The sequence below is a fragment of the Capronia coronata genome, assembly GCF_000585585.1.
Source record: "Capronia coronata CBS 617.96 chromosome Unknown acBCG-supercont1.4, whole genome shotgun sequence".
Lineage (NCBI taxonomy): Eukaryota > Fungi > Ascomycota > Eurotiomycetes > Chaetothyriales > Herpotrichiellaceae > Capronia > Capronia coronata.
Window position 1 is genome coordinate 1,594,682 of NW_006912896.1, and position 15,649 is coordinate 1,610,330.

Below are 15,649 nucleotides of genomic sequence, written 5' to 3' on the forward strand. Positions count from 1 at the left end.
TAAACATGCCTACTTGGTATGGACATGGCGTCCCTACAAAGCGCAATCTCCTATCATACTATGCACCCTGAAACATCAATTTTATCTACGATGGAATCAGAGCAAATGTGGGTAAAGGCATTTGTTGATTCATGTTCACTCTACCAACTAGCTAAACGCAAGGCTGGAGGACCCGGTCGCAGGCCATCAGAGCTCGTAGACTGCAGACTGCAGTCAGTCACTGTCCAAGAGAAGGCAATGGCTCAGCAGAATCTCCATCCATTTCCGACATCTGATTCTGATTCTGGGTTTCCTGAGCAAGACGTCGATCCTGGATGGTGCGCTGATGTTCGATCAAAAGGTTGACTTTCCTATTGACTTGTTTGGCAAGGCTCTTGAGCGCTTTCGGATGATGGCGCAGAACCTCATTAGAAGCCAGAACCACTGCCCTGATTGTCTGCACTTCGGCCAGATCCGCGATCTCGGGGCCATTTGCTTGTCCTGACCGACGCTCCGCACCAATGACCCGCGCCATGGAATTGACAAGGGGCAGAGACAGAGGATGGTGCAAGGCGAAATAGACGGCGTGGGCTGGTTCCGCTCGGTCCGTATCGCAGAGACGGTTCAACGCCTCTGCTCTTCGTGTTACTTTCTGCAACCTCCTCTTGCTTGTTTGTAATGCTCCGCGGTTATGCTCCCAGTCGAGTGTCGGAAACGGGACGGTCTCATCCATCAGATATGAGTGATGGGCTTGCGTCTGCCATCTTTTCAGACCAGAAAACTTGTTTTCCCCTGTGTCTATCAAGCGAATAGTTTCGACTCTTTGCAATCAGGCCGAGGAGGATTGAAGCTGATCAGACCAGAAGAGCTGCAGAGGATTCGTGTCAGCTCTCAAGCTTCTTCTGATGGCCTCACACACTGGCTTGTGTATTTCAAGGCATTTGCAGGTGGCAGAAGTCGTCTTTTAACTTGTGCAGCAACAAAAGAAAGAAAAGCTAAGTTGATTGTGTGATCCAGAGCAGCTGTTTGAAAGTGGCTTTGTCCAGAGGCGAGCCTCAAGCGGCTGTGCGCTTCATAAGGTCGCGGCTGGTAGCAGCATGTTCCAGCGCTGGGACATCCCAAGCTTGCCATTTCACTTACATTTGGCCGGACTGTTGCAGTGACATCAGGCACAAACTGCTTGTTACGTAAAGAAGTCTTCCCCCGTTCGCCCTTTGACCGATGATATGCTTTGAAATCACAAAAAAGATACGCCTTGGGACGAAAGCAAAGCTCAGGCTATGAAGATCTATCGTGGCTGAAATACCATACAAGGTATCAGATCAAACGAGAAGCTGAGTGCAGGCTTGGAAACATACTACCAGCATCATTTTCAGCCTGACAGTGGGCTTGGTTGCAGCAACAGCTAGCAGCATATCTAGGAACCTCATCATAACCAGGCAGACAAGGCCCAAGAGTCATGAACAGAAAAGCGACTGCGTCCTTTACCAATCCCAGCTCTTCAGATCTGACAAGACCTGTCAGGGCGAACTGCTGGTGACTCGTGAGGACAGCCATAGATTCCTGATTCCCAGCATATTGTTTCAGCACGGCCATGCAACTCTCGACTTCGTGCCTGTTCGCTGGGCATAACTGCCGTCTTCACAAACAGGCCAGCTTTGAGGGTGCAACCAGAACTCTTCATGCTGAGGCTGCCCTCTGGCCCGACCGCGCAGATCAAAAGGGTCGAGAAAAGTCCACCATGTGGCACGCTTTTCTGTCCAACCAGGCCCACGGCGTTCCGTCTTGCCATCTAGGTCGAGATAGCGATTAGACTGGGCTGGCAGCAATCGGCCGGGATGGATGATGTTCAGCCAGTACGTGTACATGACCATAGGCGCCGCTTCGAAGGCGTAGATGTACCAGTCGTGCAAGAGGAGGGCGCGACAGAGGTGCGAACAAGAAGTGAGTGAGTTGAAGGTCGCGAATGCCTCGACGGCACGATAGATACAGCGGAGCAATATCAGCGTCGAAGTGCCGTACAGCATGATGCAAAGCGAGCGAACATTGGGCGCCAGCATACCGGAGCGCCGACACCGACGATGCAGCCAGGCAACAATGGCCATGAAAAGACATTCAAGCACCGCTTGCAGGACGAGCCCAATGGAGATCAGAGTCCCTCCGCTTTTGTATACTGCGAGGTCGCCCCTTGCTGCTGCAATACGTGCTGCCCCGGCGGCGGTCAAGGCTTCGACGAGAACACCCAGATATAAGAAGAAATAGAGCACACGGTTGGGATTCAGCGGCGCGTGCATGGGAAGATAGTGCAACAGTCGGCCTAGGATGTTGTATTCGGCCGCCGAGTAGATGGGAGGGCCGCCATAGATGCAGACCGCCTGTCCGACGTACAAGCCTAGATGGGTAGGATGGTATGTCGACACGGCACGCAGGATCCATCCTGTCGTGAACACGGCGCCGCCCCAGCACATGAAGTACATGACGCGCCAATACCTGTATCGACTGAAGAGAAAGCCGAGGTTTAGCGCGGAACGGAAGACTCTCAGGAATGAATGGGGCAACACTCACAAGTTCTGGAAAACATAGAGAAGCAGTGACAAGCCCACGAGTGTTGCGAATATGATGGGCAGCACATGGCTCGGGTTGTAAGGGTATAGACTGATGTCCGTTGCCATGTTTCCAGTCTCAATGAAGTTTCCCAGAGAAGAGAGTGTGGTATGAATAGGAGGGAACAGGAGAAAGTACAGCTGAGGTAGTTGATGTTAAAAACATCTTCGTTGGTCTTATATATGACTGTTATATTCACAGCTCCTCCCTCTGGCTCGTAGTACGGAGACCCGCCATATAGTCGGCAGGCAGTGTTGAGTATACTGTATACCGCCACAATCAACGTGGTATTGGCAGCAATTGGAGCCAATGCGACCCAGGGGCCATTGGATGTTGTTATTTTCCGCCAGTTACATCCTGTAGCGCGACATAAGGCCCATTCAGGACTTTGCTGGCTTGATTGCATGAAGTCGATCTCCAGAGTGAAATTGTGGGAGCGCTGCATAGCACCATATCCGGTTTAGTGTGGGCGGAGTCACCTGGGGAGTCGCCCAATCAGAGTGTTGGGAATCTGACGAGGTTCCATCGACTCAGGCTCGTGGACTCGGACTGTTCTGCCCTTCTGCAGTTGCACATCTTGCCAAGGTAGACGGTGGCATGGCAGTATACAGGGCCAGACTACCCTTGTCAACCTTGTGTCATACAAAGAGGAGAGTATTTCTGTGCGACACTACCTTGACTCTCTCTCCCTTGGTCAATCTATCGCTTTGTGCCAACCTTTATCGATCAACTTCCTCAGTCCTCGATCACAGCAAAGTCCTTCTTCCTACTTCCGAGAAACCAAGTTGAAACTTGAACGAAGTCCAATGGATAGGAAAGTCATGCCAGATCCAAGTGATGATCTTAAAGACCCTGGCGGCATTCAGCATCAGCGAAGTTCGGTATGTTTGTCACCACCATCGTTTGCCTGGAGCAATGGTCGTAGTAGGATTTCACTGTCTGTCCTGTAGCCTTGATAAAAATAACCAACTAATATGGAACGGCATTCTTGGGTGAACAGGAAATCCCACCGCCACCACCATATTCGACCAAAGGTGCCACCGCCAGCACTGCAGCTCAAGGCTCTACCACCTACCCCGTCCAGGCGTATCATATGCCAGTCCCCGAATGTACGTTTGCGGTCGAATATGCGGATTGGAAAGGGAAAGGGCTCCGCGTTCTCGACAAGACCAACGGGACCAATACGTTGGCCTACACCGGCACGATCCAGTTGCGCAAGCCACAACTGGCCATCCAAAAAATTCCTTCGTCGTATACTGACATCGAAAACAATGTGCACAGTGACACCGCTGCATTCCATACTCTGAGTTGCAAGATCGACATGCTTGTCCATGGAGCAGCATTCACACTCCTACCACATATCAGGCTGCACGCTCGGTTCACCTACACTTCACCCAACCATCCAATGAATGCGAGGTTGAAGTGGAAGAGCAGGACCTTGTTCAAGGCTTTTGACTTTGACTGCACAAGTGAGGAGGATGGCGTCTTGGTGGCACGTTTCTCGGCGGCCAACTGGAGCATAGCCAAGGTCGGGCAATTGGAGATCTTTGGTCAGCATGTAGCTGACAATCCGAAATTCGTGGATGAAGTGGTGGTAGTGGCCCTTGCCTTGGCCCACTACTCCCTGTCCCAGGCCGCGGCAGTGTCTATCGCCGCTTGATGTTGTGGCAGGTTGGTGGAAGCGCACAAAGCAGAATATACTCAGCTGGGTCACCGCTGATGGCTATATAGGCTGGACGGATGAGGAGAGGAGGAAGAATATCGAGACGAGAGATATAGATGTTAGCCGGGAGTGGTTGCTAGTTAGTGCTGAAAATGCACCTCCTCCTAGTTTCTTTCAAGTAAGCGAAGACGAGGAAGTCTCGTCTCCCAGCAGTCTATCTCCTGTCATGCTCAATACGCCTCGGTCACTTCCCTGTACCGTAGTGGTGGATTTCTGGTGAGCCGTGGAAACGCACCCGTAGAGATCACTTTCTCGATAAGCTTGTCGATGAGGAGGGTGTCGTTCACGAGGCTGCGATGTATCCGGCCTAGCTATCTATCAGTAAAGCGGCGGGCTATTCACTCCAATGAGGCTAGAAGTGATTGCCCAAACTCTGGGGAAATTCAACCTGCGACTCGCCGTCATTTCGCGGCTCCAAATAATTTCTTGCGCCGCAATACGTACTAATGATCCAGTGTGTCTCTCGATGACCACCTACTCTTACATGCCTCAGCCCGGCCTTTGACGGACCCAAAAGCTCACATGGAGGACCTCTGACAGTAGTCCATATCTACACCTTAAGACAGTGTATTTCAAACATGAGCATCGCCACCGCCACCTTCGACGACCTCGACCACGACCAAACGCACTGCGACGTGCACCACGATAACCCACCGGCAGGCCAACACGATGCCCTTCCACGACCTTAACGTGCCATACACGACCAACCATGCCGACCTAGCACACACCCTGGCCTTCCACGCCGAACTTGGCTATTCGGCCATAGCCCTCTCCGTCGCCGTGACAGGAAAACTCCCAGCGACACCACCTTCAATCCCCGTTTCATCGCTGAGCGTGCCCAAGTCGATATCTACTGTGCTGACGCGACTGACCCTGACCATATCGGATGCGGGCCAGAACCACCGCCTGACCTCTCTCCAGCCGCAATACTCGCTCCTGGCACTGCGGCCGACGAACGAAAAAGCCCTGCAACTCTGCTGCAACTCGCTGGACTGCGATCTGATCTCGTTGGACTTCAGCCAGCGATTGCCGTTCATCTTGAAATTCAAGACCGTGGCGTCGGCGCTGCAGCGCGGCGTGCGATTCGAGATCTGCTACGCCGCCGGCGTGCAGGGCGGGAACAGCGACGCGCGCAGGAACCTGATCAGTGGAGCGGCAGCGCTGATCCGCGCGACGAGAGGTCGAGGCATCATATTCAGCAGTGAGGCCAGGAGTGCGTTGGGAGTCCGAGCACCCCACGATCTCATCAATTTGGCGCAGGTATGGGGTTTGGGCCAGGAGAGGGGGAAAGAGGCGCTCTGTGAAGAGGCCGGGAAGGTCGTCAGGTTGGCCGCGCTGAAAAGGTCTAGTTTCCGCGGCGTCGTCGATGTCGTTGATGGCGGAGGGGCTGCGCGAGCAAAGTCTGTGCAGGGCCCAAAGAATACTTCGGTCACGGAGCAAAAGGGGGCCGCCACAAGACCTGCTGGTTCTGGGGGAATGAAAGATGGCACGGCTGGGCAAAAAGGCATGGATCCCAGTCATGCAGGGCCAGGAAGAGAAGAGACGACGGAACAAAAAGGCCCCAAAGGAGTAACGGGTGGCTCGACTGCCCGAGTGGACGTGGCTATGTCCAACTCGAACGACCTTAAGAGGAAAGCCTCCTCTGCGTCCATCATATCACAAGCAACAACATCAGCAACTACCGAGCCTACCTCGGACCAGAAAGGAGAAGAAAAGCCGCTTTCCAAGCGCGAAATGAAAAGGCGAGCCAAGAAAGCGAGGCTCGAAGCCCAAGTCGGGCTCGACGATAAGGGTTCTGCTCGTGGTCAGACAACCACTGCCAGTGTGTCCTGAATTGTTGACAAAGCAGGCAAATATGTCTCACTTGATAATGCTCCGGAATTTCTAATACAGGTTTCAGAGCATAAGAGCACTATTGATTGTGCCTCTGCCTTTACTGTCATACACGCGGTGTCACGGCGATGGCTGGGGCCAGCTTATTTGTTCAGTCAATGTCTATGGAAGAGAAGAGACAAGGAGAAGGAACAGAGAAGATATGAGCTTCGGCAGACCAACCCATACGGTACTGTCAGCTACGTTCTTCTCAAGAGCTGACGGCTCGCCTTTCTTCATGCCGCCCTGCCGATCATTGATCAAGGCATTCTTCATATCCAAATGTACAACTGAAAAGAAATATAAAAAAGATGTCTGGCTCGGCCACAACCGAGGATACCGGCGTACCAGAGGTACCATAATATTCCACGAGCGCTGTCTGTCAACCGAGGTCGCGGCGGGTATATAGATCGTCAAACGCCCATTCATCTTTGTGCCGTCAGAGTTCCTATCGACCATCCCACTTTTTGGTCTTGTAAAGGTCCATGTTTTTCGGTTTGGAGATTTTACTTTGTTGTTGATCCACCCATTCACTTACTCCTATGATATCAGAGTCGGAGCAGGCGCTCTTCTCCCAATACCCAAGGTATAGGCGTTTTTGAGGGATAGGGTTGCCGCGTCCAGAGTCTGGAATGTACCTACTGGAAAGGCGGCATCGGTTGTCGAGGAGGCAGAGGCAGAGGCGGCTTCTACCGATACCGAGGAAGAAGAACCTAAAGAGGTGGTGGTTGTGACGGTACTGATGGTTGTGGAATCTGCGGACGATGAAGATGAAGATGAAGATGCGGTTGATGTTGATACCTCTGCCTGAGTGGCATCACCTGTTTTAGATGGCTCCGACACGTTAGATGAAACGCTGCTGCTAGAGCCAGAAGTATCCGTACCAGAAGTGGTGGTATTTCCAGCCGAAGCTAGAACGCAAGGGGACCAATGTCAGCAAAAACCCCCCCATATCCTCTCCTTCGTTTCATCTGGAATATAGCAGAAAGATAGGCTTTGTCCAATAGTACTTACCCGCTGATGATGTCGTGAAGAAGACACCGGGAGATACGGCTGCAGCAGTAGTTGATGCTGGTACCGCCGCAGCTGCAGCAACCGTGACTCCAGTCTGGACGGCTTCGGATGCAGGGATCGAAGACAGACCAGGCACGAAGGCCGGGTTGGTCGAGGTAAAGACCGGAGCATTGCCCAACAAGACTGCGGCTCCGCCCATGTCCATGGCGGACGGGAAGGCCGGAGGAGGGCCACACCAACAGCCAGGCGGAGCGTTCATCCATTGCGTAACATATGCGGTTACGACGGATGCCGTGCAGGGCGAGACGGCGGTGACGGTTGTCTAGAATTCGTCAACCAGTCAGCTATGCGCCAATTGGTGCCTTCCGGGCTGGCGCAATGTTCCAATGAAGCAGGCACACAAGATACTTACGGTCTCAATTATGACCGAGGTCGCTGCAGCAGCGCAATCTTGAGCTTGGACAATGGTGGTGGGCGGCGCGATCGTCACAACATTGGTCTGGTACACGGTAGACACCTCAACCTGAGTGTTGCTGGAGTCTTTGGCGCCACCCCATCCGCTGCCTCCCATCATCCACCCGCCGGAGCTGCCTTTGTCTTGGCCTTGGCCTCCCATGCCGCTGTCACTGTTGTAGTTGTTGCCGCCATCCCCGCCGCTGTAGTCGCCAGCCCATGCCTGCAATAGTTGTTAGCACCGCACAAATGCATAAAACATCGTCAGGCAAGATCGTACTTGCGCCAGGCAAGCTGCCAAAAGGGAGAGAGTGTAAAAGGAGCGAACTGCCGGCATCGCGATCGAATTGGGTATATGTTGAGTGAAGATCGATGTTCTTTCCAAAGGAGGGAGCGGGCGCAAAGAAAATTCGCAATGAAAATATATGTTGATGTCCTGCAACACTAAAGAACGAATGACTTTGGGCTTGAGAGAATGAGATGATGGAACGAGGGAGAAAGAGCGCAAGTCAGGCCTCTAAATGCACATCTCGAAGGAGAATGCGAAAGGGACATGAGCCAACGTCCAGATTGGAGGGCGATGGCTCTTTTCGGTGCGAAGCACATCCGGGCAGCGGCTTCAGACAACAAGCGACGAGGGACAACAAGGAGGGTCAGCGGCGAGATAGAGGGAAGTGTTTGCAGTCGCCGGCCTGCTTGGTCACCATTGGAGGAACCGACATCTCAAACAACAGATGCGACGCGGGTCTTTCCATCACAGTCTCGAACTCCTGCCCGTTGGTGGCTGAGAGGTATCATGTTGAAGGTCAAACGTGTGAGAAGTGCTTGCTGAGACGGGGGGTGTTTCATGCACGGCGGCTGCGGGATGGTTGAGCGGACCATTGGCGTGTCGGCCACCGCTCTTGGACAGTTCAGGGGTTGAATAGGGCTGCTTCCGCCAAGTCTGGTATCCTAGATCTTGCTAGAAGTGGCCCAGCATCGCATAGTCACAGCATGGACCTAACTGGGGGCTATTGATCTGACCGAGTCGTTGAAGGGTTGAGATGAGATGCTTGAAGTTGCAGTCAGGGAGATCGTTGTTAAAGCGGCGTCACGAGGCTTGGCAGCTTTGACCTGTTTCAGGTTGGACCAATCAAAGGCTGCTCTATACCTCTTAGAAAATGCGCAAGGCTGCGCTCCTCAATCTCACCTACATGTAGAGAAGTATACGATAAGGCTGCCTTACCAGACTCCCACGCTATCAGGCGAGCCTAGCTGGACTCACCCTCTAACGCGCGAGGGCATCCTCCTACACACTGTTCTCCGCTTTCAGGCTTCTGCGGGGGGTAACATGCTAGTACGCGAGTGTCATCTTCTCCTGAATCAGCATTGGCAGAGCTCTAAGCAGCAGGGCATCCACGGTGCCCCGTCCTCTTTCCATATGACAGGCCTGGTAGGTCGAATACATCGATCTAACTTCGGTGATTCTTCTATCCCTAGGTAGTAACTTACAGCTGCTAGCAGAGTCTCCAGCTTTGGGCTTCGACCCGTCTTGCTCCACTCCACCATGCTCTCAGGCCTCGAGATGTTGCCGAGAGCAAGGCGACATGTCCAGCTCCAGGCGTCGAGCGAAACGGCGATTGATCTCCAGTTCCGAGGCCATGGTTGGGGCCACGGTCAAGATTCGGATCGTCGACAGCTATCCATGCTTCTTTCCCTCTTCTGGCAACTCCAGGTTGGCGGCAGTAACCGTCCTTGACCCCGTTTACCGATGACTTGTATTCCCGAGATTCGGACCGAGGCTGTGCAAGGTTTGCGAAACAGTAGCTCCGCAATCAGTGCGTACCGGGCTTGGCCAGATCAGCTCACAGCTATGCTGCCCGTCTTAGTCGTCACTTTCCTCGTGTCAACTCGCTTTGTCACTTCGGCGGCGAGATCGCTGATCTTGACGAGCACACCCTCCTTTTCCCTGTGTTTGCATCTTCAGTCAGCCAGCCGCAGAGCCGCGATGAGAACGCAAAACCATTCGATGCACTTACGGATGTCCCTCGGGCAACCCCATCTCCTTCACGCGAACCTCTCCTTTTGCTTGCTCGTCCTCGCCAAGGATGACGGCGAAAGGCGCGCCAGCTTGCTCTGCATTCTTGAACTGAACCTGTGGTTTAGGCTTCTTTTTGTATGTGAATTCCACCTTGAGGCCTGCATCCAGCAGGATCTTCGTTATCTCGATCCGCTGTTTGGCCATCCCGTCGAACCCACCACCACCAAAGGCCATAACATAGACGTCTGGGGCATTGGAAGATATGTAGCTGAAGTTCTCGCCCTTCGCAATCCTGGCTTTGGTGATGCTGAAAATCCGGTCGACACCAAAGCTCACACCCACACATGGTAGGTCCGCATTCGGTCGGAAACGTTCGACGAGGTGGTCATATCGGCCACCGGCTGCGACCGATCCGATACCAACCGATGGATCATTTGAACGGTCTTCGTCCTCGTCCAGTACTTTCTTCTCCTTCTTGCCCTTCTTCTGTACCTCCTGTGCCACGTCGGTTCCATTGGCGATGACGGGCGCAGACCCTTCTGTGATGACCTCGTAGATGACACCAGTATAGTAGTCCAGGCCACGAGCTAGTGAAAGGTCAAACGAGACCTTATCCAGCGCCCCCCATGCCGAAAGATAGTCCATCAAGGTCTCCATTTCTTCAACGCCCTTCTTTGCTTTGGCATTGCTCATCAACGTCTCGTCTTTCTGCAGCTCTTGTAGGAGATCTCTCCCACCCTTTCTTGTCACGTACGTTTGGATCTTGTCAGCGACAGCTTCGTCCAGACCTTTGGTCTCCACCATCTCTTTCTTCACCTCCTCCCACGGCAATTTGTCCAGCTTGTCGACCGCACTCGAGATCATTCTGATCTTGTCTTCAGGAACCCCGCATACTTCGAACAGCCCGTCCAGTATCCTTCGGTCGTTGAGCTTGATGGTGTACCTCCCAGTCCACTCCAACGATTCAAAGACCTCGACGATGATCGCGATGACTTCGCTGTCCGCGATCATTGGATCGCTAGCTCCCGCAAAATCAATATCGCACTGGTAGAATTCTCGCATGCGCCCTTTGGCGATCGCGGGCTGATCTCTTCTGTAGACTTTGCTGATGGCGAACCTCTTGTAGTTCTTGATATTGGCGTTCATGGCCAACCATCTGGCAAACGGAACCGTCAGATCATAACGTAGCGACAGCAGTTCACCCCCTTGGTCTTTGAGGTCATAGATCAGTTTGGAGTCCTCGCCATATTTGCCCTTCAGCACTTCTTCCCGCTCAAACACCGGTGTGTCCAGCTTCTTGCCGCCATGACGCCGGAAGACTCGAGAGATTTGCGCCAGGATATCTTCCAGAAGGTCAACGTCTTCGCCGGCCCAGTCGCGCGTTCCTTTCGGGTTCTTGATCAACTCCTGCTTTTTCTCCTTCTCTTTCCCCATCGTGGAGCAATGTCGGGCAAGAGGTTGAGCCGCGGTCTGAAGATATGCGCCCGTGAAAGTTTGTCGAAGCAGGAGTCTACTGGTACTTCCGTAAATTCGGAGGATGGAGCGCATGCGAGAGCGGGGCCGGCGGTGGATGAAGAAGAGGCCGTGACTCAGGTAGACAATTCAGCAGGAACGAATTAGTTTTGAACTGCATACGACGATGCAGAATGCTCGTGAATGTAACTGGCACGAGGGCCGTCAATGGGCAACATGAACAAGTGTGAAACTCCAGCAAACTTGCCAAGAGAATTACAATATGCACTGCAGTGCAGTGAACTTCCAGTGCCAGTGGGAATGAGCCTCAGAGCCTCAGTCCGTACTACTAAACATGGACGACGGAGCGCTTCCGTCACATCATCTTGACACAAGTATCACCAGAGGCAAGATAGAGAAACATCAGTCATGATACAAGGCCCTACAGTGGGACACATTGAAACATGCTCAGCTGGAAGCCGTAGAGCCATCTACCGACATCTACATATCACACTCGCCCATCCGCCATCGAGTTCAACCTTGTCTTTGATCATCTACCATGTAGTTGAGCCCGGAATATGTCCCGGACTATAGCTGCCTCTTTGTGGACTGCGCAGTGCATTGCCGATGATCCCCACTGCCGGACTACCATTGTTCTTTCCCCTGCTGCTGCCGCTCCCCTTTCGCCCGTTTCCCCCATACTCCGCCGTCGATGGCATGGGGGGAATTGGATCAGCGTCCTCAAAGTCGCCCGAAAGATTGCTAATCCCGCCCGCCGACCGGTTGGTCTCCGATCTCGGTCGTCGCTGGTCGGTGGAGGGAAGCGTTTTGGCATATGCAAGGAAAGGTGATCCTTGAACCTCAGTGATGACAGGACTATTCGGGAAGGCTTGGAAACTGCCAAATGCATATGGCCGGGCGTGTTGTGGCGGAGGCCGAGTGCCAGGAAGCTCTCCTTCAGGCGTCAAAGGACCGCTGTTGGTGAGCATCATCTCTCGCTGAGCAAGCTCTTGCTTCTCGAGAAGATCGAGTTCCCGGAGGTTAGCTTCCCAGCGCATCCTCGAATTTCTCAGCTCGTTTTCCATGAAGCGGATCTGGTGGGTCAGCTCCGCCTCACGTCTTTGCTGGTCAACCCCTTTGGCATTGGACTCGGCCGCCCTTCTTTCCTTTTCATTCAGGCCTTGCGCATTGGCTTGCGTGATCCGATCGTGTTGCTCGGTCAGCTTGTTGTTGCGACCTGTCAGGCGCTCTTTGCGGGAAGTGATAGTATTGAGTTCGCTGTTTGCACAGGAGAGATCATTTGTCGCCGCCGAACGAGCCTTGGACAATGCTTCATTAGCCACCGCCAATAACTTAGTCTGTTCCTCATAGACCATTTTGCAGGCATCATAATCGTCGACTTCATCCTCGGGCGTCGAGACCAGGCCCTCGAGGGCGGCATCAATTTCGAGGGTGGCATCTTCTGTTTGGCGGATACTGCGTTCAGCTTGCAATAACTTCTGCCTTTGCTTTGTGTCGTCACTAGCAGTCTTCAAACGTGTGCTGAAGCTGTCAACCTCTTTTTCCACCTTGGCCAAAGTTGTCCGATGTTGACGACGCAGTTTGGTGAGGCGATTGCGCGCTTCATTCAATTTGGCTTCGGCAGTCGAGATGGAATTTTTCAGCGTGGTTGTCGGCGATGACGGTCTGGTGGATTGACGGACAGGGACCGGGGACATGGAGGCAGGCAAATCTTTGTCCAACAGTATTGGCGTTTTGACCATGACTGAGGCGAATTCTTCTTCCCCGTCGACACGAATGAAGCTACAAGTATAGGTACAATTCGGCGCCAGACCGGAGATCGTACCAGACCATTGGGCGTTCGAGCCTTCGACAGCCGTAGACTGGTCCACCGGATCAAGACTGACAGAATGCCACTTTGCTCCATTAATGCGCACGTAAAACGGCCTGTTGTCGCCGGTCACGTCGGGGTGGTCGGGGTCCTGGGGCTGCTCGGTGAACGGGATGTAGCCTGCTTCAAAAGAAATAGACGATGGGTCCACATGGGTGATCCATATGAGGCCTCGCTGCACAGTTTCGAACGGAGTGCCTTGGTTATTCGCGATGGTCGGAAGGGCTTTGTTGTGTTCAACCTCGCGGAGAACGTGGACCTTGGTACTAGCCAGAGCGGCCCAGAAAGGCTGCTTGCTCCTGACATGGTTTGCTTGTCGTCTTCGCTTCTTCGCACTCACTCCCTTCTCCTTGCCTTCTTTCAAACCCGGCGTCGGAGGGGCCTGATACTCTACCGCCGAGGAGACGCCCACGGATGCAGACTCCAGTGTTGAGATATCCGATGCAGAGCCGGCTGAGGCTTCTGTATCAATGCGTTTCGATTTGGCTGTGGGAATGGATGATGAGCTGCTAACCCGCCGGCGCACAAATGCCATCACAGCTTGACTGATGATATGAATTGCAAACAAACTTCGAATATACGACGGGGCTCCCGGGCTATCGCCAAAATCGGAGTCGGAAGGAAGGTACTTGAGATATTCGGTGAGCCCAATCTGAGAGAGTAGATCCAGCGGCACCAAATTCGTGACGAGGAACCTGCGAACGCCCCTACTTCGGATGAGGTGAAGCAAGAGAACGCCAACCAGACAGATCACGTTGGCACGGCCATTCTTCCCCGAACTGCCATTGCCTAGCGTGATCGCGATTTGTATCTGAGCCAGGTCCAGTGCAAAATTCTGAGCCCATGACCAGAGACATACCCACAACGCGAAGCAGATGACATCAACCACGACCATCGTGGTGATACTGGGTGCGCCCGCAGACCCCTGGAAGATATCGAGCAACGAAAGGAACGAAACCGGGGCGCCGCCTCCAGGCATCAAGGTTAACGACGCAAACAGTGCCTGCACAATGGTCAAGATCATCGAGGGTAGAGCGAGCAAGACAATGAGCAGTGACACCGTGTCGCAGGCGGGACGAGATCGGATGATGGTCGAGGCGATTTGCAGTGCGCTGACATCCTGAGTGGATTTGGTTCTCGAAGAGACCATGTCGGTCCGTCTTTGTTGCAACATCGCTGACCCATTCGACTCCGTTTTGTTCTCCTTCTCTTTGCTTTCACAACCTTCCAATTCAGCGGCCTTCGACTGAGTCGTAGTTGAGCCTCTTGCAATTTCTTGAATCGAATCAGAAGCGACAGAAGCGGATTGATCGTTGGCTGATACGCTCAAAGACGGGTCGGTAGGGTGTGACTGAGGAATAGGCTCGGAGGGAACGGGACCCTTTGCCGTGCCATTGAGGTGACCATTCGACTTTTGTTTCGTGACACGTTTCCCTGGACCTACAAGTCCACTGTCATGACGATTGCCGTGCTGATGCTTCTTCGCCGCAGGGTTTCGCGGCATGAAGGTTTGGGCGTCGAGTTCGCGGGCCCGTAACCAGTCAGCCTGCGGACTCTTTCAGGTCAGCAAGCCAACTGGAGGACAAGACGGGCTCGGAGAGGAACGAAGGGAGGTCGGAAAGGAGGGAGGAAGAGATGAGAGCAATATGTCGGTATATGATCGCAAGAATAGGGCAGTTGGTATGGCTGCCTATGCACAAATAAGAGGGAAATGAAGAAAATCAAGGAATGTATGTGATGTGTAAAAGCTATGGTCGCGAGTTGTTCGAAGAGGCCTAAGTTGAGTAAAAGATGCGGGTTGCCGTTCAGTAGTGAGGTGCAAGGCAGTTAGAGTTGCTAGTGTGTGCCAGGACCAGCTACAGCACAACCAGTAGGCAGGAAGGAACAGCGTGGGGGGAAGTTTTCGGGGGGCGCAAGGAAGGAAAGGTTATGGACGAGTTGACCAGCCCGGGCGCCGCAAACTACACATTTTACCCGGGGATTCAGGTAAAGAGGTGCCTCTAAACTCGGACGACGGGCTGCTCCGGGCCCCTAACAGTCACCGGCGTCCTAGGTGACTAGGTGACTTGTTTCATCGCCCGATCTCTGCCCTACAGGCTACAGCCGTAGAACAGCACAATGCAATTTATTGCCGGCGGTCATTAATGATGTCGCAATAAGTGTCAGCTGAATTAGCCCCCGAAGCTTCTGTCTTTCAGGATTCCCCAAGGCTCTATCAGCCTCCTCCTGACGCGGATAGACTGACCTGTGCAGTTTGCGTGCAGTGGTGGGAGAAAATTCAACCCAAACCGCCACTTGACAGACAAAACCAGGCCACCACTCGCAGCACACAATATTCTGGAGTCTGTACACGGTGCAGCGAAAGGTAGTGGACCCCTTGGGATCACCAGTTTTTTTTGCCTTCGTTTTCGCTTTCCTTCTCCATGCCCTTACAGACGGCCAATAAGAGACAATCCCTGTGCCAACCGAGCAGATCCTCAAGGCTGGATGCCTGTAGGCACCTTGGGAGTCTCTTTACACGGTTAGCAGGTGGCATTGTCGCTGGAAAGATTGCCAGACCCGTGCTTTTGCCCACTGCCGGCCTTTCTGACTGGGAACATCGCATTTGATGGGTTTGGGTCTGAGCAGATTGCACAACTTC

The 15,649-nt window shown here is 53.3% G+C and overlaps 7 protein-coding genes across 7 annotated transcripts; 2 read left to right on the forward strand and 5 right to left on the reverse strand.

Annotated features, from left to right (window-relative positions):
* Nucleotides 1–217: 217 nt before the first annotated feature.
* A1O1_05132 (uncharacterized protein) lies at nucleotides 218–712 on the reverse strand (the record flags this gene model as incomplete). The annotated part of the gene is made up of 1 exon (XM_007726018.1): nucleotides 218–712. The coding sequence occupies one exon, from the start codon at nucleotides 710–712 to the stop codon at nucleotides 218–220; it is 495 nt and encodes a 164-aa protein (XP_007724208.1).
* Nucleotides 713–1,562: 850 nt separating this feature from the next.
* A1O1_05133 (uncharacterized protein) lies at nucleotides 1,563–2,651 on the reverse strand (the record flags this gene model as incomplete). The annotated part of the gene is made up of 2 exons (XM_007726019.1): nucleotides 1,563–2,469; nucleotides 2,545–2,651. The coding sequence occupies 2 exons, from the start codon at nucleotides 2,649–2,651 to the stop codon at nucleotides 1,563–1,565; spliced, it is 1,014 nt and encodes a 337-aa protein (XP_007724209.1).
* A 753-nt stretch (nucleotides 2,652–3,404) lies between these two features.
* Nucleotides 3,405–4,243, forward strand: A1O1_05134 (uncharacterized protein; the record flags this gene model as incomplete). The annotated part of the gene is made up of 2 exons (XM_007726020.1): nucleotides 3,405–3,464; nucleotides 3,584–4,243. The coding sequence occupies 2 exons, from the start codon at nucleotides 3,405–3,407 to the stop codon at nucleotides 4,241–4,243; spliced, it is 720 nt and encodes a 239-aa protein (XP_007724210.1).
* A 732-nt stretch (nucleotides 4,244–4,975) lies between these two features.
* Nucleotides 4,976–6,139, forward strand: A1O1_05135 (ribonuclease P/MRP protein subunit RPP1; the record flags this gene model as incomplete). The annotated part of the gene is made up of 1 exon (XM_007726021.1): nucleotides 4,976–6,139. One exon carries the CDS (start codon nucleotides 4,976–4,978, stop codon nucleotides 6,137–6,139), a length of 1,164 nt encoding a protein of 387 aa, XP_007724211.1.
* Nucleotides 6,140–7,145: 1,006 nt separating this feature from the next.
* A1O1_05136 (uncharacterized protein) lies at nucleotides 7,146–7,808 on the reverse strand (the record flags this gene model as incomplete). Its single annotated transcript, XM_007726022.1, has 2 exons — nucleotides 7,146–7,514; nucleotides 7,605–7,808. The coding sequence occupies 2 exons, from the start codon at nucleotides 7,806–7,808 to the stop codon at nucleotides 7,146–7,148; spliced, it is 573 nt and encodes a 190-aa protein (XP_007724212.1).
* Nucleotides 7,809–9,484: 1,676 nt separating this feature from the next.
* Nucleotides 9,485–11,099, reverse strand: A1O1_05137 (histidyl-tRNA synthetase; the record flags this gene model as incomplete). The annotated part of the gene is made up of 2 exons (XM_007726023.1): nucleotides 9,485–9,593; nucleotides 9,664–11,099. 2 exons carry the CDS (start codon nucleotides 11,097–11,099, stop codon nucleotides 9,485–9,487), a joined length of 1,545 nt encoding a protein of 514 aa, XP_007724213.1.
* A 572-nt stretch (nucleotides 11,100–11,671) lies between these two features.
* Nucleotides 11,672–14,512, reverse strand: A1O1_05138 (uncharacterized protein; the record flags this gene model as incomplete). The annotated part of the gene is made up of 1 exon (XM_007726024.1): nucleotides 11,672–14,512. The coding sequence occupies one exon, from the start codon at nucleotides 14,510–14,512 to the stop codon at nucleotides 11,672–11,674; it is 2,841 nt and encodes a 946-aa protein (XP_007724214.1).
* Between the last annotated feature and the right edge of the window lie 1,137 nt (nucleotides 14,513–15,649).